The sequence below is a fragment of the Lontra canadensis genome, unplaced genomic scaffold, assembly GCF_010015895.1.
Source record: "Lontra canadensis isolate GAN:19392208 unplaced genomic scaffold, GSC_riverotter_1.0 scaffold21, whole genome shotgun sequence".
Lineage (NCBI taxonomy): Eukaryota > Metazoa > Chordata > Mammalia > Carnivora > Mustelidae > Lontra > Lontra canadensis.
The window spans coordinates 19,088,682-19,115,700 of NW_022631015.1; the positions used below are offsets into that span (position 1 = coordinate 19,088,682).

Below are 27,019 nucleotides of genomic sequence, written 5' to 3' on the forward strand. Positions count from 1 at the left end.
TTAATTCGTCTCTTTCTCTTGTATTCCCTTTTCCACCTTCCTTCTCCGAACCTCATTTTCCTGGTTTGTAAAGTGAGCATCACCCAGATTCTTCACAGGGATTGACGGGACAAGGCAGCACATGACGTGTGTGAAAGTCGCTCTGGAAAAATCTAAAGCGGGATGTTCTGTAGAAACAGGGACAGTTGCACAGGATCACCCCTTAGACTCCTGCCTGTCATCTTACATTTGTTTTTTTCCTTCCTTTTCTTGTTTTGTTTTTGTTTGTTTGTTTGTTATTCCCCTGTTAAAGACTTAGTTATAGTGACCTGGATATTCAGGACCTTGATGTGAGGGGTTGAAATTTGCACGCTACAAACGGGAGGTCAGAGAAAGGAAAGCTGAATGTGTTGCCCGTTTTTTAATGGTTTCTTATCCAAACTTGTAAAAACCACAAGGTTTCCCTCGTATCACAGTTTTACAGTGAATACATGAACGGACCAGAATTTAAAATAGGACAATAAAACTTCTTTCTTACATTTTTTATTTGCTCATTTTCAGATCTAGTAAAGAAACTTTCTTCGTGTATCAGCTAAGTGTAAAATACTGCACATAGATTGCGGCTTTGGGGGGCAGTTTCCAAGAAATCTTACGTTTTTCTTATAAAAAGTGTAAATATTTGGAAATGAAAATAATTTCTAATGACATCATTTGCTGCTGTGGTATTTTGTATTAGCCTTGTTGAATTCTGGTGGGCAGTACTACTTTGTGGGACAAGTATTCCCTGTTACGATCATAGATTTGTAGTGCTACAGTCAGTCTCAGAGTTGATCCTCTTTTACTCTTTCCATGTCTTTGTGAGAAAATAAGGCTCGGGGAGGAAGATTGGTCTCACTGTGCATTCAGGTGAAGCCAGGAGCCGAGCTTAGGTGTCGGGGTGCTTCTCCCTGGACCTCTTGGAGCTTACATTTATGCTCTCAGAAAGTTCCAGGGAGGCCGCGCATACACAGTGCGGCAGAGCAGACAGAAGTGTGCTCTGTGCACTCTCCGTGCTTTTAATCTCCCTGTCCTTTCTGGGGTAAAGATGTTCGTCAGTCTCCACAAAATACAGAAAATACACTCATTCTCTTTGAAATCTCCTCCTGAGTAATTCTGAATTACTGGGTCTTTCACCTGTCGCTCCACTGACCTGGGACGAGGGTGGTCGGAGGCCAGAATGCAGTTTTGTTTCTCCGAGCGTACATTGGGCTGCTTCCAGCTAACCGGGGCATCCCATTCACACACCCCGGGTTAAAACCACTTTCGGGTGGCTTCTGAGACATACAGGAAGGTTCTAAAGACTTCGGAGACGGCTGCCACAGTGTTACTTCTCTTCCCCTTTTCGTTGACTGGGGAATTTCTGGTTATTTAGTTCTAGAGTATTTTTTTAATTAGTCATTCATTTTATTTTTAATTCCTTTATTATAAAATGCGATCAGAGATTAACAAATCACGGAAACGCAGGGAGGTCAGTGCATTATTTTCAGGCAGACCTCCACCTCCTTGTAAACCCCAGCCTGAGTGAGAACGAGCCCGTTGCTGAGCCACACTGGTAACCCTGCCGTGTTTCCACAGGCGGCCCCCCCAACCACCCCCCCCCCGTCTTGACTTTTGTAGTCATCACTTCTTATGGCTTTGTCACCCATGGTTTCTTTTTAGACAGTAAAGTTCAGTCCTGCTCATGTTTAAAAACCTGATCCGTGCTTTAAATCTCTCTTAATCTGCATGTGCCCTCCTCAGTTTGCGTTGGAAGAACCTGAGCCTTTTGACATGTGGGCCCTGCAGAGTCTGGGGTGCGCTGCTGGCATATTTGGGGTGCAGCTCGCCGCGGTCCTTTGTCCTCTCTCTGTCCTGCAGCCTGGAGGAGGCAGTGGGGCCTGGTGGGGCTTTCGGCTGCACTGTAGTCTGTCCTTGTGTGTGTGTTTCTTGCTTCTCGATGCCACCAGCCAGAGATGCTTAACGTCCAGATTCATTCTTTTTTTGCAGTGTGGAAATGGTGATATTTTATTTTATCACCTTGTTGTCATAAATTGGCTGTAATAACTTTATAAGAGGATTCCCGCTCATTTGCTGTTTGTTTATTAGTACAGTTCACAGGGAAAGGTGCAGTACATTTTAGAGTCTTCTATTTACCTGGTTTCCAAGATAATAAATTAGTTTCCTGTCATTCTCAGAAGGTGACTGAAAACTGCTTTTTTTTTTTTTTAAATATATGATTAGAAACGCATGAAAAAATCTTCAGTTAATTGTAGCTCTCCTCCAGGTTTGAACTGTCCCATCTTTGACCACCATGCCCCTTTTAGATTGGCTTTTGAGTCCTTTTGACATGACCCTGGTGCTCTTTGATAGCTTCCTTGCTCTCGGGCGGTGTGAGACGATGTTCCAAGCACATCATGTGCCTTTCCTGTCCTGGACCTGGGATCAGCCATTTCTCTAAGAGGCCCTGGTTTCTTTAATGGAAAATGGCATTTCATAACCACACCTGGGTGCTTTACTTCTTGTGTTAATCTTTGTTTCTAGGCCTTTTCAGCCTTTTCAGTGGAGACACATATGTGTGCACACACACACAACACACACACAAACGCACACATATTTTAAGATAAAATATCTCACTGAGTTCATATTGATATTTCCAGTTTACTTTTAAGACTACAGGGGTTTGTTTTGTTTTAATTTCCTTACTTCTTGATCAAGAATTATAGTTCTTAAGGACATCGGGGATGATAGAACTGGAATTATCCTATAATCCTCATGAATTTTTTCCTGCTTTACTTTATCCCACATAGTTTTGGAATAATAATACATGTACATATACCAAATTATGATTACTGAAAAAGTTGAAAAGACCTCTTTCTCAAATCCTCATTCTCCCCCTCAATATTTATAATGGGTGTTCTATATCTACAGTCTCAAACCATATAGCCATTACGTACTCACTCTTCTCTCTTAACCCTTATTTGGTATTTATTCCATAAATAACTATATGTTAGTGCTTGCCACTAGACAATATATAGATAGCCTTCTTCTTCTTCTTTTTTTTTTTTTTAAATTTGAGAGTGAGAGAGAGAGAGAGAGCATGAGAGGGGAGAGGCTCAGAGGGAGAAGCAGACTCCCCGCTGAGCAGGGAGCCTGATTCGGGACTCGATCCTGGGACTCTGGGATTGTGACCTGAGCCAAAGGCAGACGCTTAACCAACTGAGCCACCCAGAGGTCTTTTCTGTAGTTACCTTTATATAAATATCCTTTCAGTTAATTTTTTGGTTGTTTGAAGTGTATTCCTTGTAGGTTCTTCAGGAAAGGTGTCTGGGAACAACATGTTGGCCCTGAGTGTGGCGTGTTGATGGTAGTGCTCTTTATACTTGAAAGTCAGTTTTGCTGGATATAAAATCCTTGGGTCACATTTTCTTTCTGGCGCAGTGCATGCCTTTCAAAGTCCAGTGTAATATTTTTCCCTCTTAAAATTCATGTGCTCTTTTTGCCTAGTTAGTCCAAGGAGTTTATTCTTTTTCTTCAGGATCCAGTGATTTTATTAGATTTGTCTTGATGTTGGTTGTTCTGGGCAATATTCTCAGGTATGTAGTGTGATCTTACAATAGTGAAATCTCTTAAATCTCTTTTAATTTTTTTAGGTAAGTGAAATCTCTTAAAATTTTTCTGAGTAAGTTTTCTTGAATCATAATTTTTAGTATTCTTTTAGTATTTTTAGTATATTTAGTATCATATTTTAGTATGATAAATTTAGTTTATTTAGTATTTATAAATATTTATCATATTTAGTATGATAAATAAAAACTATCATATTTAGTATAATAAAATATTAGTATATTTTAGTATATTTAGTATCACAATTTTAGTATTCTTCTTAGTATTCTTCTCCTCTGCCTTCTCCTCCGCCCTCTCTCCCCATCTAGGGAGCTTTTCTTATTCATATGCTGGCTTGTCTTTGCCTGTCTTCAGTAATTGCTACTTTCTCCTGAATCCTGTGTTCTTGCTAAACTAACTTATAAGGTCTAGTAGTTTTTTAGTAAATTCCTTTGGAAGTTTATATATACTTAGTCATTTCTTTTGTGAAAATGCTCCTCTAATGCCCCCCACCCCCTTGCTGGATTATATCCTTTTTCTTTCCTTATTGCACTAGCCACGGTCCCTAGGACAATATTGAATGCAAGTCGTAAGAGTGGGCATCTTTGCCTTGTTTCTCATTTTAGGGAGAAAACCTGTTAGCTCTTGGTTTATTATAGATAGTCTCTCTCAAGTTGAGGAAATTCTCCTCTGATTTTAGTTTGCAGAGTTTTTTTCATGAATGGATGTAGAACTTTGTCAGATGCTTTTTCTGCTTTTATTGAGATGCTATTTTGATTTTTCTTTGTCAGCATGCTAATATGGTAAATGTGTTAGGAGCTTTGACCCTAGTTGTTTAGGGGGTGATAGAAGTGATGATAGGATCATGAGTGGCTTCCTTTTGGGAATAGGGGAGATGCTGGTCTTTTAGGTGTGGTGATTTGGGTGCCCTGTGCTGGCTTGAAGTCATTTGGTCGCACATGTCTGCTTGGTCGCAGTGCTGATATGTACGGGCCCATCTCTAAGAGCTGCTTTATATTGAGAGCTGTGCTCAGGCCTTAACTTCTTGCTCACTCTAGAAGCCATTCTCTGTGAGGGCAGGGGGACGTCAGTCAGTGTTTGTGCATCTTTGATTAGGGAGGTTAGCTTTCTCGGCTCCTTTCACCTTTGACTTCCAGATTTTCTTTGGAAAAGTCACCTTGTCATTTTGAAGTTTTATACAGTTTGCTCCATGATTTGGGTTACTTACAGTCCCTTTCCCCAGTTCTCCATCAATGCTATGGATTTGTGTGTGTGTGTGTTTCTCTTCTCTGTAGAGTTTTGCGATAAGGTGCTTCTGTTCATTTGGTTACCTCAGCCCTGGGATCAAACTACATAATTTGGCTTTATCTTTTAGAAAGACTCAGAAGATAGTAATTCACACCCCTTTTGACAGCAGCTGTTGTTCCCGTTACAACTTGTTTTTCTGCAAGTCATTTTCTGCAGTCATTCTGAATATAATTTTCTTTTTTTTTTTTTCAGGTCCCATTTCTTTGGTTTCTAACTTCAGTTGAACAAATTTTAAATATTATTTATGTCACCATAACAATCTAATTTTCTGTATGTGTAAAAATACAGATAATATGAAGTACCTTGTTTATTAGTTCGGAGATTGAAAGGGGGTGACCTCAGTGCAGGAGAGGGTTGTTTTTCTGTCTCTCTCATGTATATGCATATATATGTAGGTATATGTTCACTTCTATGCACCAGTAAAATATGCAGTTACTTAAAGGAGAAATTAATTGACTAATTTCAGTAGAATTCAGAGAAAAATCTCCATAGGGATATGAAACTTCTAAATTAACCACAGATATTGCCTCTGGCCTTAATAATTAAAAAAACATCCTAAGAACTGACATGCTTTGTTTGTACCCGTAAAGTGAAATGGATAATTAATGTGATTATGCAGTTAAAGTAAACCAAATCTTCTCATCCTCAGCACATGTAACTTTGCATCCCAAATAGTTTTCACTTGCTACACTGTGATTGTTCAGTAACTATTAGTTGATTGCAAAAAAATTATGGCGGTCCTACATATTGTTTTTGTATATACATATAACCTTTTTTTTTTTTTTTTTTAAGATTTTACTTATTTATTTGAGAAAGAGAGTGAGAGCATGAGAGGGGAGAAGGTCAGAGGGAGAAGCAGACTCCCCATGGAGCTGGGAGCCCGATGCGGGACTCGATGCCAGGACTCTTGAGATCATAACCTAAGCCAGAGGCAGTTGCTTAACCAACTGGGCCACCCAGGTGCCCCCATACAGCCTTTTTGTTGTTACTGCTGTTCCTCCTAGGGACAGTGAGCGTAGAAGAGGCAGTCTGAACACGTTCTTTTCTCTTACATGCCTTAGCGGGAGCACCCAGCCCCTTTTTATAGACTGCCGAGCTTTAGTTTCTTCCTACCGGACAGAGGTATTAATGAAGAAAACCTGTTTTTTTTTGTTGTTGTTGTTGTATATTGTAGTATGTTTTCATTTTTTTAAGTTATGCTGCTAAACGGTGAGTGCCGTTCGCTTGCTCATTCCACTTGATAATTTGAATGGAAGTCAGTGTGAGCGCTATGACGTTTGTTTCTGGCTGGCATTGCAAACATCCCCACCCCCGCCCCGTGATGTTTTGTCCTTTTACCTTGGTGTTAGGGCATTTTCACATAGAAGAGAGGGCAGTGTCTGTTTCACCGAAATTGCTTTGCTTTTTGGAACTAGAAGTGAGCCAGTTGCCCCAAGATTTGTCTGTGACCAGCTATGTTAGCTGCTCCTGTAAAAAGTAATTTTTTTTCCTCATGAAGTTAAAAAATAGTTGCATTTTTTATCAATAGCTTTCTATCTGAGGTCAGATTAATTACAAGCAATAGCTGTATTACATTTCTGAAGATGGAAACTAAATAGAATTTTTTTTTTTTTTAAGAGTGATGGAGGCGACAAAGGAGAGAGTTAAGGGGAAAATCATGTTGTTTATAAACACTAAAAAATAATTCTTAAGAATATGATAATAATTGTTATAAACTGTTTATTTGATCTGTGAATGAAAATCCTACTAGGATTTTCCATAAAATTCAAATTTAGATAAATGATGTTGACACTGATCACCTAGTTAGTTCATCTGATTGGATCATCTGTTTCTGATAATGAAAAAGATAGATTCCTGTTTAACAGTGGCTTTATGAAATTTTAAGAGACCTAAGCATGGCTTCTTAGTCACAACTCGAGTTAATGTTTGACCCTAGTGTTATTTTCTAGTCTTAGCTTTTCTTTCATTTGTTAAATTTCAAGAAGTCTTTCGTAAATGTTTCTAATGTGAATCCCATCCTCGTGTTGCCCTCAAGGAGCACATAGTCAGGAGAGCTGTCTGTTGTAAGAGCTACAGTACGATAAATCAGCACTGAACATTCTGAATCCTTTGTCGTAGGAGCAGGACAGAGAATGTAGGACCGTGATTTTTCCAAATCAGCTAGTTCACCTAGAATATGTTACAAATGAGTTGTTGGTAGTGCTCTGAGATACTCATATTCTTTGCCTCTTGCCCCTGCAGTGAAACCTTGTGATCACGCGGGCGTTAAAGCTTGCTGGAGCCCAGTTAAGGCAGTTTCGAAGGAAGTTTCTCCTCTCTTGCCTGCGTCTGTGGGCAGGGATTCCATGATTGTATGAATTAGTCAGGGAGACAACTCTGACTTTTACTTGGGTGCCCTTTTTATTGTATGATTTTTAAATAACAAAGTGCTTTTCTGTTACCCTCTGCAGGGGATCAGCTTTTATATTAACGCCTCTTGGGAGGAGTGGCTTTGAAAAAAAGAACGTGGAAATCTTGTTTAGGAACTGTTTATACGTTTCTAATAACTGTTCAGACCCTATAGGCCAATTCTAAATGCAGGTGGTCTCCCCCTAGAAACCAGGGTGGGATCTCAGGGTGCTCGGCTCACGTGGTATTCAGGAGGGATTAGAAATAAACCCAGCTGCCCGTTTTCCTTCCAAACTTTGGTCCCTTTGTTCAGTTCCCAGTTGGAACCTGAAGTGTGTATTTCCCTCATTCTCTCCTCAAAATATGTAGATTCCTATTGTAATTTAATTTTCGTCTTTCTCTGTCAGTGCGATAATTAAAGTACAGTGAGATGTGCAAATTGGACAGTAAATTGAAAAGATGGAAGAGCTGATAGGGGCGTCTCTTCTCAGTGTCACTTTATTAAGGTCTTCTGATATAGTCAGAGTCTGGGGATTCCTTTCTTTCCCCTTTTCCTTCCTCTCTTTGTGTCTTTGCTCCGTCCAAGGATGTTACCATCGGAAGAGTTTGCTGTGAAGAGTGCCAGGATGGTGATCTTAGGGGAAGTGAACTAATTACAGATTTGCTTTTCATTTTATGAAATGAGTTCTCCATAATCGGAATATATCTGTCAGAATCTTAGGTAATTTTTTGTGTTAATCCTTTTAAGGACGAAGTAAGTGTTTCACTTGCTTTGATTAGCTTAACAAGAAGGAAGTGATTGATTCAGATGGTAAGTGCTGGTCATCTTAAGTGCAGTTTTAAAGGTTGTGAAGTATTCTCTCTCCAGGGGTCAGATTTTCATGGGCCTCACTCCTCTTACTTTTCCTTGGATCCAGAAGTTACACAGGAAGTTATCAGAACCTTAAACTTCATAATGTAGGGGAGGAAAAAAAATCCCCTCATTGGCCTGGGAATCAATCTACTAAAAGATGCATTAACGGGGGTGGGGGAGAGGAAGATTTAGGTATACAGGATTATTCATAAAGAAATAGGACTCAAGCAGGAGGCTAGAATTTGGAGATTATATACCATCTTAACAAAGGTGATAAGGAGTAGAGAAGAGTTTAGACAAAGGAGAAAGGGTTTGGGGTTTCTTTGGGAAAGGGAAAGGATGGTAATTAGGAAATGTGTGGTGAATCAGGGCTGTGTAGAAGGGTTGGTGACACGTGAAGAGTCCAGTGGTCTGAGTTGTCTCTGGACTCGTTTTCTTTTCCTGGTACTGGAGGGGGCAAGTGCCTTTATTAGCAGAAATTTACATCCTTCTCTTAGCCTCATTGGGGAGGGGTCTCTTTTCCTGTCACTGCTGTTTCTTAATTGCTTTCAGCTCAGAATAATCTTCCTGGCAAAGTACTGTCTTTGTGGCATATTTTGGTCCTCTTCAGTGACTAAAGAGGGTTCGAGGTGATTGTTAGCATGACACCAGATTGTAGGAGGTTTGCTAACCCTTTATTTGAGCCTGCAATCACTTCTTCCTGTTTGAACTCAAAACACGGATTTTCTTTTACAGTAATTCACTACAGAAATTCTATTATTAAGGTGTGTTTTACAACATACTGTTGTATGTATACAACATACTGTTCTAGTACTACATGTGTATGATTTATATACAGATGTGTATATTTCTACATCTGGATTACCTCCTCCCCCCCCCCCCTTTTTATTGGTGAGTTCTTTGATTAAAAGTTTTGGTGGCCACTTTTTTAAGATTATAAAAAAGTCTGTTAATTTATTTGTACTTATTAATATACCACCCTTGTACTTAAATGTCCATTTGTATTTCTCTTCAATTTGCATATTTTAGGGTTTTTCTTTTTTTTGTTCTTTTCAATTTCATCTGTATTTCTTGAATCACAAATTCCTCTTGATATCTGACAAGCTTCTAAGCGTGCACTGTACCCATAATACTGCAAAATATCTCATTAATGAATTTGTGAAAATCATGTATAGAAAGAGGTTGTTGGTTGGTCCTCCTTTACCCCGGAAGTATCATAAACTCATTGCATGGCAGTTAGAAGTGGCGGTGGGAGAGTTGAGTAGACAAGTTAGAAATGACATGTTGAGAGGTAAGAGCCAACGAAAGAGAAGGATCCATCTGTATGGCTTCCTGAGCTTATTGATTATGGGGTCACACCGCCTCACTGATCTCGGTAACCCCAGGACGGACGTCATTAGATTGAAGCAAAGGGCAGCGATGGATGACTGGCAGTTCTGTCTTTACTTTGACCTTGGGCAAGCTGCTGCATCTTTCTGATCCTCCGTTTTCTCTTTTACAAAGTGAAATGAGAGGGCTAGAAAGTTTCCGGTGTCTCTCCCAGATGTGAAATTCTATATCTGTAGTGAGTAAGGCATCAGCAACAGGTTCAATTAGATTTGCCGCATTTGGTGCCATAGGAATTGTGAGCCTGCCGTCCAGATATTTCAGAGACATTTCCTTTACAGTGATCATGTATTGTTTTGACCAAACATGGTTTGGGATGTAGGCCAGAGTGGGGGAATAAGTCTTTGAGGGTAAAAGAAGGCGAATTTGGGTGAATAAGTGGATGCTGTCTGGAAGTGAACTTTACAAGTAAGAACTAATGGGCAAAAGCAAGTGTTCAGTGAGTACTTAGGAAACTGTGAAACACTGAGCTCCCTGCCTCCGGAAAGTAAAGCAGAAGCCGCATGACTGCGTGTGAGGGATACTATAGGAAACATGGACCATTTGGGTAAAATCTGTTCAGTTGGGCAACCATCCTATCTAGGAGGAGCTCTATGAGGTAACCCAGGGCAAGTTAGGGAAGTACGTAAGGAGGAACATGCCACGAATGGCTTCCTTGACAGGCGTTAATCCTGGGATGACACCGTCCCAGGAGCTGGTCTGGCTGTTGGGGAGTCCCTCCCCTGCCCTGTTGTAGGGGCAAGTTTTCAACACAGCCTTTGTTTTCTTCATTTCTTCTCCCACAGACATGGTGGTTGTTTACAAGTTGGAACATTTCCTTTCAGGATTTATTGTATGCATTGTCTTCTTAATACCTTCTTTGTATAAATGGGACATAGTTTCCATCCTGTTGTCTAACTTGATGTTTTTTTCACGACCATGTAACCGTCTATCCACTCAAGCCTTGTAGCTCTCCATAAGGCTCTCAAATAATAGTGAGCTTTATAACGTTCTTACTGTGTGCCAGCACTTTTTAAAAGTGCTTTTTATGTATTACCCCAGTTAAGTCTCACAGCTTCATGAGGTAAGAACTTCTGTTACAAGTGAACAGACTACAGCACCCAGAGGTTAAGTAATCCACCTGCGGTTCCACAGTAACCGAGCCAGCATGGGGATCTGGGCTCTCTGGCTTCAGTCTGGGCTCTGTCACTTCGCTACTGTGTTTCCCAGGTGACTGTCCTGTTCCCCATACACCTCTGTTGGAGTTCACGGACTCCTCTGTGGCTGGACTTGTCGTGTCCCCTTTCCCCTTCTTGCCACTACAATATACCAGGTTCCATTCTTTCTTTTACTTCTCTCTCTCTCTCTCTTTTTTTTTTAAAGATCTTATTTATTTATTTGCCAGAGAGAGAGAGAGAGCGAGCATGCACAAGCAGGGGGAACAGCCGGCAAAAGGAGAAGCAGGCTCCCCGCTGAGCAGGGGGCTCGATGCGGGACTTGATTCCAGGATGCTGGGATCATGCCCTGAACCGCAGACGCTTAACCAGCTGAGCCACCCTGGCTCCTCCACCAGATTCTAAGTCCGGGGATACTTCTGTAAGAAAACACACACCCAAATCCCCGTCTTTATGAAAATCACACTCTTGTGGTGGGGGCAGATAGGGGAACGCACTATTTAAAAATTTTTAAGAATTGTGTAGGAGAGGAGAAGGTGAGAGGTGGCGTGAGCGGGCAAGCAGTGCAGGGAGCGATGGCGCTGCCGTGGTGTGCCACGGGTTCGGTGAACACGGCCCACGTGCCAGGACCCGGCAGAGGAAGGGAGGCCAGCAGGTGGACTTCTGCATGACAGGGGAAGGTGCAGAAGGCCTGCGTAGCTGGAGCAGAGCGATTGGGAGAGAGTAGTGGGGGTCACCAGAGATGTAGGGAAGCAGGGAAGGGAGGAGGGGAGCTGGGGGTAGGGGGGCAGAGACTTGGAGGCCATTTTGAAGAACTTTGCCCTTTCATCTTTGTCCGATGATGAGCCATAAGGAGATTCTGAGGCGGGGGTGCTTTGTTCCTGTGTACATCTTACAGAGATCCCTCCGACAGCGGTGCTGAGTGAGAGGAAATGGTAAGGGGACAAAGACAGAAGGACATGGGGCAGAAATGTTGCTGGCTTCGACCAGGGTGGTAGCTGGAGGTGGTGAAACATGGTTGGAACCTGGGCCTCCCCTTGAGGTCCAGGGAGCGGGGTTTGCCGATGGACTGAGTATAAGGGAAGAGGATGTAGTAAGCATAATTCTGTGAGTTTTGGGAAAACAACTGAGCGGGAATGTATGTCGTGTCAAGCTGCCTTTCCATGTGGCATAACTAGGCGTGGTCAGTATATTTCAGGGTATGATCCTTAGTTTTGCTGATTCAGAAATTAGACTTTTTGTAGATTGACCTAGAGTTAAATGGGCTTGGGGACCGAATTCATAATAACAGCCTCACTCACTCAGTTTCTAATGCAGGCATACCTGACCATGGTCAAGAGCAGCCAACCTCCCAGAATTAGAATTCCCCCCAGAGGTCCCCATTTCTGAGAAAATGCTAATTTTCTGACTTGCAGAGAGAGTGACTTGTAGCAACTAGCCTGGGAGGATTCAGAGAGAAACCTCTTGCTTCCGTCTGGAGCCATGAGGCTGGTTAGGCCGACCTGGTGCTTTCTTTCCTGTGCTCTCCCTTGGCCTCTGCCCAGTGTGCGAGCATAGCACCCGTTTTCTGATTTCCTTCTGCTTCTTCCCATCCCTCCTGTCTTTGGTCTCACCTTCTGTCTTCTGTCTACACTTTTCTCTTGTAGCTTCTTTTAAAAACTTGTTTACACTCCTTACTGAAATTCCATTTTTCTATAATAATCCAACTTTCCTTACGCTAACCTCTGCACGGAAGTCTCTGCCCTTGGCAGTTACATCTCAGTGGAGCTGAGGAAAAGTCTGTGTCCTGTGCTCACCTCCCTCCCACCCCCCTGATTTAAAGTCACTGAACCCTTTCTTCAAATAAAACCTTTCACAGATCTTTGCTGCCTGAAGCACATATAAGCGCAGCAGCAAGTTACAGCGGACGAGAAGCCGGTCAGCCTCCTCTGTGTCCCTGACTGCGCCTCTCAGGGACCTTGTTGGGTGTCAGAGTTCCATAGCAGTGCTTGCAAAGAACACCGTCCGTCCCTCGCAGCCATGTGTCCTGGAGTCTCTTTGCAGGGATGCGTGCTGACTCTCCCACGGGGCTTCTCGCGACTCCCCTTGCCCGCTCCAGACCTCCCGTCTTCTTCTTCACAGAAGAGAACCTGGGCTCTAAGGCCCATTTCTTCTCACTAGACTGTGAACTGCTGGAGATCAGGGACTGTCCTTTTGTCTTTCTTTTTCCTTGTATCTGGCACGTGGGGAGTGAAGGGGTGATAGAATGAAGAGATAAAATGCCGAATTATTGACTTTATTGATAGAAGTTCCTGTTGGTCCTGGCAGTCAGCATAATAAAGCAAGCCCATTGGGCGTGAACTCAAGTAGGCATCCCCTGACTGGTTTTGTACGGTCAGTTCACCCCAGTGTGGTCGTTTTGCGTGCCCGGATTCACTTCGAAGAAATGACTGCTCTGGCTCTGGTCACCGTGGAGGCCTACTTTGCTTGTCGCCGTTACAGATGTTGGGACATGTTTACCCTTTGGACTCTTCTGGGTGCCCGGGGACTCCTCCCCTTTCAATAACATTTTTTCTTACAGCGCATAAAATGTGCAGTTGTGTTCTAGTTTTCATTTCGTTAACATACGACGGAGTCTGGACATCCTGATGAGATCCTGACTCTGTCCCCGGTTACTGTGGATTTGGAGGTCTTCAGCTATCCCCAGTTACGTATTTGAATTACATATTTTTTTCAGATTGAAAAAAATCCCATCAAGTCTTAGAGTACTTGATTTTCGGCTTCCGGCAGCCCCCAGCCCACGCCTCCTAGTTGTGGCGGTCGTCACATGGGTGGACAGTGCAGTGCCGTAGATGACGGGCCTCAGTGACTTGTTCCAGGATTAGGAAAGGCGTCATGTTATCGCGGTTTATCACACACACAGAGACTTATTTGCTGGGATGTTTTATGTGTTTCCCATAACTGTTGCCTGCTGTGAGTACTTCCGGTAGATCCTCTCTTCCCTGAATATTTAAGTGCAGAGAACACTCACCTCTAGAGTAGTGAAGACTGCACTTGGCTATGTACAGAAACAGGTGATGTGACTCTCTTTTTAGTGCTCTTGTGAGGAGGAGTTTTCATGATTATATCAGTATGCATTTAGAAATGTAAAAATTTAGGGCGCCTGGGTGGCTCAGTCGCTTAAGTCCAGCTCTTAATTTCGGCTCAGATCATGATCTCAAGATCCTGAGCTTGAACCCTGTGTTTGGCTCTGTGCTGGGCGTGGAGCCTGCTTAAGATTTTCCCTCTCCCTCCCCTTCTCTTTCTGCCCCTACCACCCCTGCCCCTGAAATGTAAAAGTCAGATACATATTTAAGAAATACTTTTTCATGAAAGAAGACTTTGCGTGAAGACCTAGTCATCATTATGAGTGTTTTTGTATTGATTAAGCATCACGTTGCAGGAAGGATGTTAGGAATAGGAGAAAAGAACATGTAGAGAGAAGCTACATTTCTTCCCAACCCACTGCTTATAGAGAACTGTTGTTTTCCTTGATGTATACAGGAGTTTATTACTCCACTATTAGACGGTGCACAAAACTCAGGGAAACGTGAACTATCAAATATTGTGTTTCTACTTTGAAGACGTTTGATCTCTTATAATCCTGTAAATTTCTTTGTGGTTCAATCAAGAAATGTTTGCTCTAATATTTATTACATGATCAAAACCCAAGTTTATGTCCTGAGATCTGATCTTCAAGGAACAGAGAATATTGGGCGCCCATCCCAGCTCCAGTACTAACTCAAAGTGTGGACTTAGGGCCACAATCATAGTGGCCCTAAGATTCACTATCTTCTTGAATCATAGTAATTTTCTGTCTCTCTTTTTTTTTTTTTTTAAGATTTTATTTATTTATTTGAGAGTGAGAGGGAGAGACAGAAAGAGAGAGTATAAATGGGATGGGGAGGATCAGAGGGAGAGGGAGAAACAGACCTTCCCCCAACCCCCGAGCAGGGAGCCCTATGTGGCACTCCTTCAGGACCCTGAAATCATGACTGAAGGCAGATGCTGAACCGAGCCACCCCGGTTCCTCCTCAACTTTCTTTTTTATGAAATAAAGCGAATGATATTATACCACATTTATTTTCTATGCTTTTGTGAATTTTAAGATTCTGTACAAATTATTTCTTGTATTTAGTAGTTGGCAGAAAAGAGGAAAAGATTTCTTTGTTTTCTGCATCACTCAAGTTAGTGCTCTAGTCAATGGTATGTCTCTAATTTAGAAGTGTATTTCAAGAAAATAAGAATGATTATGTTGAATTAACTTTACATGTAATTTTTTAAAAAATCTTTTCATTTGATTTTTTAAAAATTTTTATTATTTTTTTTTAACATATAATATATTTTTATCCCCAGGGGTACAGGTCTGTGAATTGCCAGGTTTACACATTTCACAGCACTTACCATAGCACATACCCTCCCCAATGTCCATAATTTTTGTTTTAATTAACATTTCAAGGCTATTTAAAATGAGGACACAGAAATTCATGCTACTTTAAAGTTTCTTGAGGTATTTTTGTTACCAACATTCATATTTTGAAGGATAAAATCTTTTAAAAATGTGTCTGTGCTGGGTTCGTTTCTAAAGAAATTGTTTTACAGGCTTTTATTAACCTGAACAAAGCTCACCAAACAAAAAGAATAGGATGTAAAAAGGGAATATTTAGAACTAGAGGACTCAGAGAAATTGTGTTGAAGCTTTTGCTACTTTATTTGGTCATGTATAAAGTGTGACATTAATATTCCATAACAGGGCTATGATTTTTGCTTTGATTATAGTTCTGGTCTACCCTAGCATTTTACATCCAAATTCTGTAAGAGCGTGAACTAGTATTCTAACTAAACTCCTTACGCAAGCATCTCTATTTTGAACTTTCCCTCTTAATTTTCTGGTGTTCTGCTTACTCCCTTAAAATCAGCCTTGGACTGTTTTATGACCTGATTTAGTGTTTATAATGTCACGAGAAGATTTTCCCTGGATTGTCACACGTATCGGCTGCACTGTTTTCAAATACAGCTAACGGTGTGATGGTTAACTTGACGAAGTGCGTTTTAAGTGTTAGCCATGATTGCTGCTGTTGTTGACGTACAGTTGTCAGTGGTGATATTATCTCCTTTTCATTTTCCACACTAAAATTTTTATTCTGTGGAAGTGTTTCTACATCTCTAAAGAGACTTAACGTTTTGTAGTCAGTCGGGTTCCCTCCACACCTTTAGTGTCTGTTCTATCCACTGTTTCAACGGTCACGTTAGAATGCGTTGTGAAAATCTCCCCCAGCTTCGTTTCCAGCTGGTGACTTGAATTTCCAGAAACTGGATGGGCATTACTGGAACCTTGGATTTAGTGTGGCCTTTGTGAATTTGTTGCCTTCCATCTCAGGACTCAGCCAGCTGCTGCTTTGAGCCAAATATGACCTGCTGTCTATTTTTATAAATGAAGCTTCATTGGAACACACACACACACACACACACACACACACACACGTATTATGTATGGTTTGTTTTGCATTAAGGTGGCAGAGTTAAGACTTTTCCAACAGAGGACCTGTGAGTAGCAAAGCCTAAACTATTTACCATGTAGCTCTTTATAGAAGATGTTTGCTGATGCCTTTTAGACTTTTGATTCTTCCTTGGGGTTTTCCTCAGGTATATTCTAGCAAGAGAACTAATTTCCTTTCCTTTAATCTTTCCTTTTTTGGATCTTCCACATGCCTTTAGTCGCCACATCCCTGCCTAGAGCATTCTGTGAATTTCCTCATCTCTTTGTTGCTTTCCCCCTTGTGTTTCCTTTTATATCTTGCCAGCAGTGTCGTATTCTTAAAGTTTGGTTCCAGTCTGTGTCCGTGCTGCCATCAGACACTTCCCCATTGCCCAGTAACTTAAACAGAAACTCTCCAGCCTCTTTCTTAAGTCTCCTTCCATAATAGAAGCTTTACTAGTCTCCCTAAAATAGGAATTCTGCAATATAATACTTTCCTCCTACTTTGACCTCCTTGTCTTTGTCCATGCTGGAACAGCTGCCTGCTGCTTTCTCTGCCGTCTGTCCCACCTTCTCCTACTACTGCAGGAGTTTATTTGGGATCTTTGTACTGTCTTTTTCTGTCGCATATTCCTTTCTTCTCCGTGATGTTTGTCGCCTGTGCAGCTTTCTGTCACAAGGGGCATTGTATTTGCTTCTGTGTTGTTGATGTTCTTTTACATCTCATCCATTACAGACCATGAGCTTGTAGAGCATAAAGTGCGTGTCTTCTTCCTTACTGTGTTCCCTTCAGCTCTCAATATCATGTCTTCGATGTGCTTAATAATTAAGTAATTGAGTCACATTATGGGAGGGAGGCCTTTTAATTTGCATGTAACTCTTGGTGACCTTAGAGACTCCCTTGGATGTTTGCTCTGATTCTAGGTGTTATAGTTAAAAGTCTTGAGGAAACCAGATGTTACTTCCTCATATAGATTGTTATTGTAAATGGAAAAAATCTGTTGTTGTTTGATAAGGTGTTTCACATTTACCAGAAGAAAGGTGTTTGTGTGTAGTGATGTGCATGGCATGGATAAAAAAGTAAAACCAGGTGGTAGAGCCAGGCAGTAATTCTCTTGGATGTGTAAAGCGATCTATCAAACTCAGATTTTTTTTTTTATTCCATTAACAAGTTTCTTTTTTTCCCCCCGATTCCAAATGGAAGAATTATACCAAAGCTCTCTAATAAGTTTTGAAATGAAACACAGATGATATTAAAATAATGTTTTATTCTCTACTTATTGTTTAATTGCTCTCTGCATACTTTCCAGAAGGTTTTGATGTGGCTGTTGATCACAAATAACTAGTTCTGTTAATCCCAGGGTTTTTTTTTTTTTTTTTTTTTTTTTTTTTCTCGGTTTTTTTTTTTTTTTTTTTTTTTTTTTGGCCTCCAGTTCTGAGTTTGTACTCTTGAAAAGGTTGAAAAAAACAGGAGCGTGCCAGGGGTAGAAACTTTTCACTTCATGGTGGTGTGTTCTAAGAGTTACATGTCCCAAAACTGGGCTGCTGATACCCTTAACTTCAGTTGGTTTTAGAAAGGTAAAGATGGCTGGTGGAGCCAGTGACACAGTATGGTGCATAAAGCCTAGAACCGAGCATCCAGAGAAACAAACAAAGGAAACAAAACACTGTACCCCAAAGCCCACATACTTGAAAAAGAATGGAAGACTTCAGAATTTCATTTTAAAATGGGCTTCTATTTTTTAAACTTCTGTTCAGTGTTTAAAAGTATATATTTACTTTTAAATTTATATATTTTTTATTATCTATTATTTATTATCTATTTTTTAAACTTATTATTATTATTTATTATTCTATTTTTTATTATCTATTATTTATTATCTATTTTTTAAACTTCTGTTCAGTGTTTAAAAGTATATATTTACTTTTACTTTGACTTCCCAGTCAAAGCACTGGGAAGTCATAGAATGAGTTTTAGGTACATTTTCATTTCTATTTAAAATAACTTATTTGAATGGGTAACTTGTCTGTCTAGAAAGTGGCTTTTTAAAAAATTATGTTCAGTTAGCCAACGTATAGTACATCATTAGTTTCTGATGTAATGTTCAGTGATTCATTCATTGCGTATAACACCCAGTGCTCATCACCACACATGCCCTCCTTAAAAACCCATCACCCGGTTACCCCATCCTCCCACTCCCCTCCCTTCTGTAACCCTGAGTTTGTTTCCCGGAGTCCAGAGCCTCTCGTGGTTTGTCTCCCTCTCTGATTTCTTCCCATTCAGTTTCCCTCCCTTCCCCTGTGGTCCTCCACGTTATTCCTTATGTTCCACGTATGAGTGAAACCCTATGATACTTGCCTTTCTCTGCCCAACCTGTTTCATTCAGCATAATCCCCTCCAGTTCCATTCTTGTCGATGCAGACAGTGGGCATTTGTTCTGACGGTTGGGGTAATGTTCTCCTGTATGCATGAACCACATCTTCTTTATCCTCCATAGCCAAACTATGGAAGGAGCTGAGATGTCCTTCGATAGAAAGTAGCTTTTAAGCATGACTTATGTCCTTGAGAATTCTGTATGAGTAAGTTCTTTGGTTTTGTAATGGGCTCATAACAAAAGACATGATCAGGTTGGATGGCTGTCGTATTCTCTGGTGGTATGACCAGTAGAGGCATAGTGCAGGGGTCTTATTATAATATGTTTTCTTTGTGCAGTTGTAAGAAAATCCAGTTTCATGGTGGAAGGTCTTCTTAGGATTTGGACAACTTGTACGCACTAACGTCAGTTTCCAAGGGTATACTTGTGAGCAAAAGAATCACACTGTTTTCTCTTCAATCTTTTAGAAAAGCTCAAGAGGAGAACAAGAAGATAGTGCTAGCTGGATGTGTTCCTCAAGCCCAGCCTCGGCAGGACTACCTTAAAGGACTGAGCATCATAGGGGTAAGCTCGTACCCGAAGGGGACAAAAGAACATCTTGGGCTGTCGAAGCACGGCCTTGGTCCACATTTGATTTGCTCTTTCTGTGTCACTTACAAGCTATGTTACACTTCCGACGATCTCTTCTCAACATACCGGCCCCGTTGCTGCTGAAATTTCGTCACGTTTCTGTAACTTTTTCACCTTGGCACAAAAATATATTCTTTTTTTTTTTTTTTTTTTAAGATTTTATTTATTTGAGAGCGAGACAGTGAGAGAGAGCATGAAAGGGGAGAAGGTCAGAGGGAGCAGACTCCCCATGGAGCAGGGATCCCGATGCGGGACTCGATCCCAGGACCCTGGGACCATGACCTGAGCCGAAAGGCAGTCGCTCAACCAACTGAGCCACCCAGGCGCCCACAAAAATATATTCTTGATTCTCTCCTTAAGAAAAAAAAAAAATACCAAACGCAATAAAAAGCCATACGGAATTTAAGTCCCTTCCTGATACCTGGCCTTTGTCTGACTGTCCAGCACCATTTCTTGCCATATGATTGTAATTTTCCCATCCCACCGAACTCCTTATCATCTCCCCACTACACAGATGCCTGTTTGTGGAACGTGCCCCTTCCCTTACATTCATCCCCCCGGGTCACCCTCCAGTGTTACCCGCTCCGTAAAGCCTCGCTGACCACTCCGCGTGTCTTCCCGTCCTCCCGTGCCTCGGTTCCCTGTGCCCACTGTGCTTACCGGTCATCTGCCCTCTCAGCAGCTCACAGCGTTATGATTTTACTTTCACTTACCTAATTTTATGATAAAGGCCACCTTTCTACTTACATCACTAGCTTCACAGTGACCACTTTTCAGTCTTTTTTTAAGCTGACCGAGTTTCTCCAACCTTTCCCGTGATGCCGGACATCCAGTAGGCACTCAGTGTTCGGTGACTGACTGAAGGAAAGAATCTTCCTGCCCTTGGTCTCGTGAAGTCGGCAGACTTGCTGCCTGTTACTGGTCTTATTCACAAAATGCGCAAAGGTCATTGGCATTCAGTCACTGTTGGCTACGTGGTGGCACTTCCTCCTTTCCGCCATTCTTCTAGGGCTGTGCTCAGTATACTCAGGAATTCTCTTTTATTTATTTTTTATTTTATTTTTTTAAAAAGACGTTATTAATTTTTTGACAGAGAGAGAGAGGGAGAAGAAGCAGCCTCCTGGCTGAGCAGGGAGCCAGATGTGGGACTTGATCCCAGGACCCTGAGATCATGGCTGAGCCAAAGGCAGACGCTTAACTGACTGAGCCACTCAGGCATCCCAGGAATCCTCTTTTAAAAAAGACTTTGTTAATTAAAAAACAAAAAACCAAAAACCAAATCTTAATAATATAACAGAGTACACTCGTAGAAAAGTAATATGAATAATTGGCATCTGGAATAAGATTTATTGGGTTTTTCCTTATTTGATATACAACAGTAATGTTGACAACTTTTGTTTTTTATAAAGATTTTTTTTTTTTTTAAAGTAGTGGCTGTATCCAGCGTGGGGCTCAAACTTCCAACCTGAGATCAGGAGTCATACACTCTACCGACTGAGCCAGCCAGGTGCCCTGCCATCAACAGCTTTTAATACTGAATTCTCAGTGTAATGAACTTGTTTTCTGCTGTCAAATCCTTGCCCCAATAGCACATTTAATAATCTTTGAACAAACATTCTCATGTTAAACAGAACCTGAATGTTTGAGAAGTTTAGTTTGTTTTCACATTTGTCTGTTTACTTTTTGATTTCTCTTGGTTTAAGGAATGACATGAATATGGACTCCTGAGTTATCTGTTCATGTGAGACCAACTTTCTCCATAAACATAGTCCTGCTGTGTTAGGGAAACAGGAAACTCGTTAGAATTCTGTTTGAGGATGGAATATGGCAAAAGCATAGGATTCATCTTAAATTTCATCTCTAGGAGTTCAGTTACTGGAATAGGATAATTTCTTTAGTCTGGCAAAGCGTCTTCTCTGTGTACGTTATTGTAACAGTTTCCTGAGCTCCACTGTGTGCAGTGAAGAGCTCGGTGTATGTTAGAATGTAGGGGAGACTCTAAGGGAGCGTGCCCAGTGCTGCTGATGGGGAAGACAATTTTCAGTGATGATATGCAACTGTGGCTTTGGCAAATAACATCCCCCCCCTCCCCATTTAGTCTAGCACCCTCTTTGTTCTGTCACTGAATCTCACTTAATTACCACTAAAATTCTTTAGATTTATGCATTTTGCTTCTTTATAATTATAAAAATAACTTAAGATCACATATTTAAAAATGGAAATAGGAAGAATATTCATAGTTCCATCACTGAAACATGGTAATTACAACTTTGCTGATTCCCTGCAGCCTTTTTTTTTCCCCATTGTGGGGTTTTTTTTTTTTTTTTTAATGTAAGCTCTACACCCAATATGGGGCTTAAATTCACAACCCTGAGACCAAGAGTCATATGCTCTTGTAGCTGAGCCAGCCAGGTGCCCCCCATAAATGGCTTTTTATTTTAATTTCAAACCAGGATGTTGTGAAAAGTTTCCAAAAGTGAAATCACACTGTTTGTAACAGTGTTTGATTTGTAATCTAATTATATATCAGCAGTTAGTATTATTATTAAAATACAGGATTATTCTTTGTAATCATCATTTTATAGAGCAATTGTTTCTGTGGTAGCTATATAACATTTATCATTACTGACTCTTTATATTTAAAAGTTATGTCCACAGAACCTGGACTTTAAAAAATCTGCAGTAGGAAACTAAATGCATCTATCACTGGTGTCTGAAAAGACCTGTTTCTGAAGATAATTGTTAGAATTGCTACAAAAACAGAAACCTTCTGAAATACAGTGAGTTTAACTGAAATAAAGAAATGCATTATATTGATTTAGACAAAGAAAAAAGTTCTGAAGTGTGAAAAGAAATACAGTGATATTTAAATTCATTGATCTATGAAACTAGTTTTAGGGATTGTACTGCAGTTTTTTTAAAAGATGGAGTGAGAACTGTTACTCCCTCACAAAATTCCCCTCACAGAGTAAGTGTGCCACGGGGCTTTAATAGAGGTGGAAGAAAGAACCCGTGTAACTGCATTCTGTGCTTTTCCCATCTGCCAGGATTTGTTCATGTCACCCCACAGTCCAGGGAGGCTGTGTCGATTCTTTTGACCAAGTGACTGAAATAAAAAGGTGGGGATTAGTGGCTGAGAAGCTACTTAGTGCACACCTGAGTTCAAAAGACATATTGTTCCCATGTTTGCAGGTACTCATGGCGTACTTGTTTAAAAAAGAAGATTCTTAATAATTAAGAAGGATAATACTACCATAGTAATGTGAATTTCCATCGGTATCAGCCTTTAGAAATGGGACGTTTAATTTGTTTTCATAATGAGAGAGAGCAGTGTAGTGAGGGCACGCAGCGGTCAGTTGTCAGACCCCTGGGCATTTTATTATCATCTCTTCTACTGTCTCCTGGTATTACCTAGTTGTAATTAATATTATTTGTGTGGTGGTGAATGAAAAGAAAATAACAGAATATCAAAACCTATCTGCCTCTGGGTCCAGAAGAACTGGCTTTGGTGGCAGTAACCTCTACACTTTCCCCATTCTGGAGCACAAAAATGTCTAATTCTTTTACATTGGAAGAAGAGGGAGAAAAGATTTAAAAACACCCCTGTCTTCGATAAAAAAGACCTTTTTGCAACCAAAACTTCTTTCCTAGACTGATTAAATGAAATTTTATCTAATAACCGGAGCACATGTATTTATAGGTAATCCATATAGAATCAGGACCTTTTTAATTTTTTTCAGGATCTTGAAACATTTTAGCTCACAGTGAAAAATTTCATGTCTCTTGGGGGCAAATAGTTATGGTTAACCATCCCCCTTGGAAAGAGTTTTCATGCAGTGTCATTTTTTTTTAAAGTCATTGCTGTGATTTGTTTACTTTGGTTACTCTGTGTCTAGCTGTAGGTGGGTCCAAGATCTTATGACTCTACTTTCGAATGTTCCTTTCCTTCTCTTCAGCTTTATTGGCAGGAAAGTTTCTTTTAGATGAGTCAACCAGAAAGCATGATGCTTTCTGTTAAAGTCTGGTAGAAAAAAAGAAGAGTAGACTTCGGGACTCAGAAAGCCTTACTTCACATCCCTGGGCTGCCACATCCTTTCCCCCTTAATAAGAACTTTCTGAAGACCTGTTAGGTGGTAGCTGCCGCGTGCTGGAAACATGCCAGTATATCAGATCATCCAAGAGCCCTGTCCTCACAGAGCTTACATTCCAGTTCTTAGTGACACCTGATTTAAGCCTAGAACATCCCTCATCCTAGAGAATGTGGTGGGATGGGCCCCTAAGACCAGAGGAAGATTGGGTAGTTGGGAAGGAATCTCCTCTGAAGGCCGAGGTATATTTTGAGAGAATATACTTCGTGTCTATCAGTTAGAAGTGGTGTTGGGGATAGGTGGGTGAGACAATATTTACTTGCTTCAGTTCTTTGTAAGGTAGTGTTATTTCTCCATTATTGTAGGAGTCATTATTAATATGCATGACATTTAGTAGGAAGGTTGGTTTATACTCTGTTTAGGAAAGCATGCTTACTAAATTGTACATTTTATGTTGATTTTCTGTGCTAATTACTAAACAAGGACAGCATTTGAACTTGATCTTTTTGATTCATTAGGCTCATCTTTATGATTGTGTACTCTAGAAATCCTAAATAAACGGAATTAATACACAGGTTACAACATTTGAAAACATGTAGTTCACAGCAGAATATATAATTTAATGTCAAAAAATTTATAAATGACAGAACTTCCTGATTTGCCAGCTGTGAGCCCTGCAGGCAGGTGCACAGCTTTCTTGGGAGAGCTGAACCACAATGATGCTTACCACAGGTGTCTGCTTATCTCAGGGACTATCAACCAGGTTGATTTACAGTGGTTTGAACATCTTAGGCAGGCTGCCCTCATGGTGAAAAGTCAAGCAGCATGGCGGGTATTTCAAATGGGGACACTTTGATTTTGGAAATTATGTGTATAAATAAAGTAGCATTTGCAAGAGGCTATATTTGAGAAGATTTCTGTCATATATTGTAAAAGGCAAATGAATTTATGAAGTGGAACAATGTCGCAGTAATCGTGGCTTTGATATTGAGAGCAAAGCTTAAGAAATGTGTTTTGTTTGTCTCTACTTCATGGCTTCCCATATGTCATTTTGGTATATTACCCCTTTTTTTTTTTTTTTTACCTATAATTGTCAAAAAGGCACTATCTTAACAGAATGACATGTAAATTTAAAAGCTCACTGATGTTTGTACCTTCTTAGATAACGTTGTTATTTCTTTTGTGGTCTTTTCTAATTTAACCTGTATGTGTACACATTCTTCAGTTATTCAAGTATAAAATAAAGTAAAAAATAGTAGTAGTAGTAGTTAAGAGCATGGATTCAGGAACTAGACTGCATAGGTTCGTATCCCTGAGGCACCATGTATTAGCTATGTGGCCTTATACGAGTCACTTAACCTCTCTTTGCCTCAGTTTCTTCCTTTTTGGATGGGCGATAATAATAGAACCTAACTCCGAGTTTTGTAAGGGTTAAATCAGTTAATACATGTCACGTGGCTAGCATGGTGCCTGGCGTATAGTAAGTGCTCTCTTTGTATTAGCTTTATTATTATTATTTTTATAATTAAAAAAAATTTTTATAAACATATAATGTATTATTAGCCCCAGGGGTACAGGTCTGTGAATCACTAGGTATACATACTTTACAGCACTCACCATAGCTCATACCCTCCCCAATGTCCATAACCCAACTACCCTCTCCCTCCCCTGCCCCCCGCCACTCTCAGTTTGTTTTGTGACATTAAGAGTCTCTTACGGTTTGTCTCCCTCCCGATCCCATCTTGTTTCATTTACTCTTTTCCTACCTCTCAGACCCCCCATGTTGCATCTCCACTTGCTTGTATCAGGGAGATCATATGATAGTTGTCTTTCTCCGATTGACTTATTTCGCTAAGCATAATACCCTTTAGGTTCATCCATGTTGTTGCAAATAGCAAGATTTCATTTCTTTTGATGGCTGCATAGTATTCCATTGTGTATATATACCCCATCTCCCTTATCCATTCATCTGTTGATGGACTTCTAGGTTCTTTCCATAGTTTGGCTATTGTAGACATTGCTGCTATAAACATTCGGGTGCATGTGTCCCTTCAGATCGCTACGTTTGTATCTTTAGGGTAAATACCCAGTAGTGTGATTGCTGGGTCACAGGGAAGTTCTATTCTCAACATTTTGAGGAACCTCCATGCTGTTTTCCAGAGTGGTTGCACCAGCTTGCATTCCCACCAAGAGTGTAGGAGGGTTCCCCTTTCTCTGCATCCTCACCAGCATCTGTCATTTCCCGACTTGTTAATTTTTAGTTTTATTATTATTATTATTTTAATTTTAATTTTAATTTCATTCACTTGCTAATAGAATAAGCATTGAGCACACCTCTGTGCCTGGGACAAGAAGTGTTTGCTAGAGACACAGAGCTGAATAAAATGTCCTTTCCCTAAAAACCGAGAAATCTGAAGAGAGCCACAAAAAATCATGGATAAATGTGCAGAGGGACAAAGTCCTGTGGGCACACTGAGGGTGACACCGTCCTGGACTTGTGCTTGAAAGCCTGAGTAGTGGTTTGATGGAGAGAGGAGGAAAGGCTTTCAGCAGAAGCAACAGCATATCTAAAGAAAAGTACCTGTGGGCCAGGGCACCTGGAAGGGAGAGGAATGGCGAGGAGTGCGTCCTGACCTGAGTGTAATCTGGAGGGGGTGGGTTTAAGATGTGTAGTTTGGAGCAATGGAGGCGAGGGGTAAGAATAGGCTAGTGTAAGGGGAGGAGTTTGCAGTGCATGGAATGCTTACGGGGGACCCAGCAGGACAGGGTGAAAGACAGGGTCGTCGTGTAGCCTGGAAAACTGACCATCAGAAACGGTGTGATCCATGCCCTGTACTCATTATTTGTTAAATATTTTCTTGCATGTTAGTTGTACAGATCTTTTTTCTTACTTTAATGCAGATTCATTGAGGCATAACTAATGAAGAAATTTATCCTTGATGAATTTTGACAAATGTACACTATTATATAAGCACGGTAACAGTTAAGAGAGACCGTTTCCATTACATCAGAAAGTTCCTTGTGTACTGTTGTAGTTGAACCCTCCCTTCCCCCGCCCTTGCCCCCTGCCAGACACAAATTCCCACGGTCCTTGGCAACTGTGGTTCTGATTTTTGTCCTTACAATTTTGCCATTTTCAGAATGTTACAGAAATGTTACTTGCTTTTTTTTTTCATTTAGCCTAATGCATTCAGTTTTCATCCATGTTGTTGTGATTATTAATAGTTCATTACTGCTTATTGCCTAGAATTATTTCATTTTAGGGATGTGCCATGGTTTATGTATTCACCAGGTGATGGAAATTTGTGTTGCTTACGATCTTGGGTTCTTAAGGCTCAAGCTCCTGTAAGCATTCGTGTATAGATCTTTGTGTGGATTCGTGTCTGTGTTCTCTTGGGTCAGTACCCAGGAGTGGTAGTGCCTCTAGTCATGTGGTAAACATCTGCTCAGCCTTTTAAGAAACTGCCAGAGTGTTTTCCAGAACAGCTACACCATCTTGTTTTGTACCAGCTGGTCCAGTTGCTTCGCGTCCGCACCGAAATTTCTTATGGCCCATATTGTCATCTCAGCATTTGTCCTAGCTGTGTAGTGATAGCTCTCTGTAGTTTTTAATTTGCTTTTCTCTCTTGACTGATGATGTTTGGTGTGTTTTCATGCGAATATTTGCCATCGGTAGATCTTCGGTAAAGTGTTCAAATCTTTTACCACCTTCCCCTCTCTTTTGGTGATGTTGAGTTAGG

At 40.7% G+C, this 27,019-nt stretch overlaps 1 protein-coding gene across 4 annotated transcripts in view; it reads left to right on the forward strand.

Annotated features, from left to right (window-relative positions):
• The window catches only part of CDKAL1 (CDK5 regulatory subunit associated protein 1 like 1), a 628,275-nt gene that overhangs the window by 146,794 nt on the left and 454,462 nt on the right, over positions 1-27,019 (forward strand). For all 4 annotated transcript variants that reach the window (XM_032861632.1, XM_032861630.1, XM_032861633.1 and 1 more), the window contains one exon: positions 19,029-19,125. In XM_032861632.1, the coding sequence (XP_032717523.1) occupies positions 19,029-19,125 (97 nt within the window). The remainder of the gene's footprint in view (positions 1-19,028; positions 19,126-27,019) is intronic.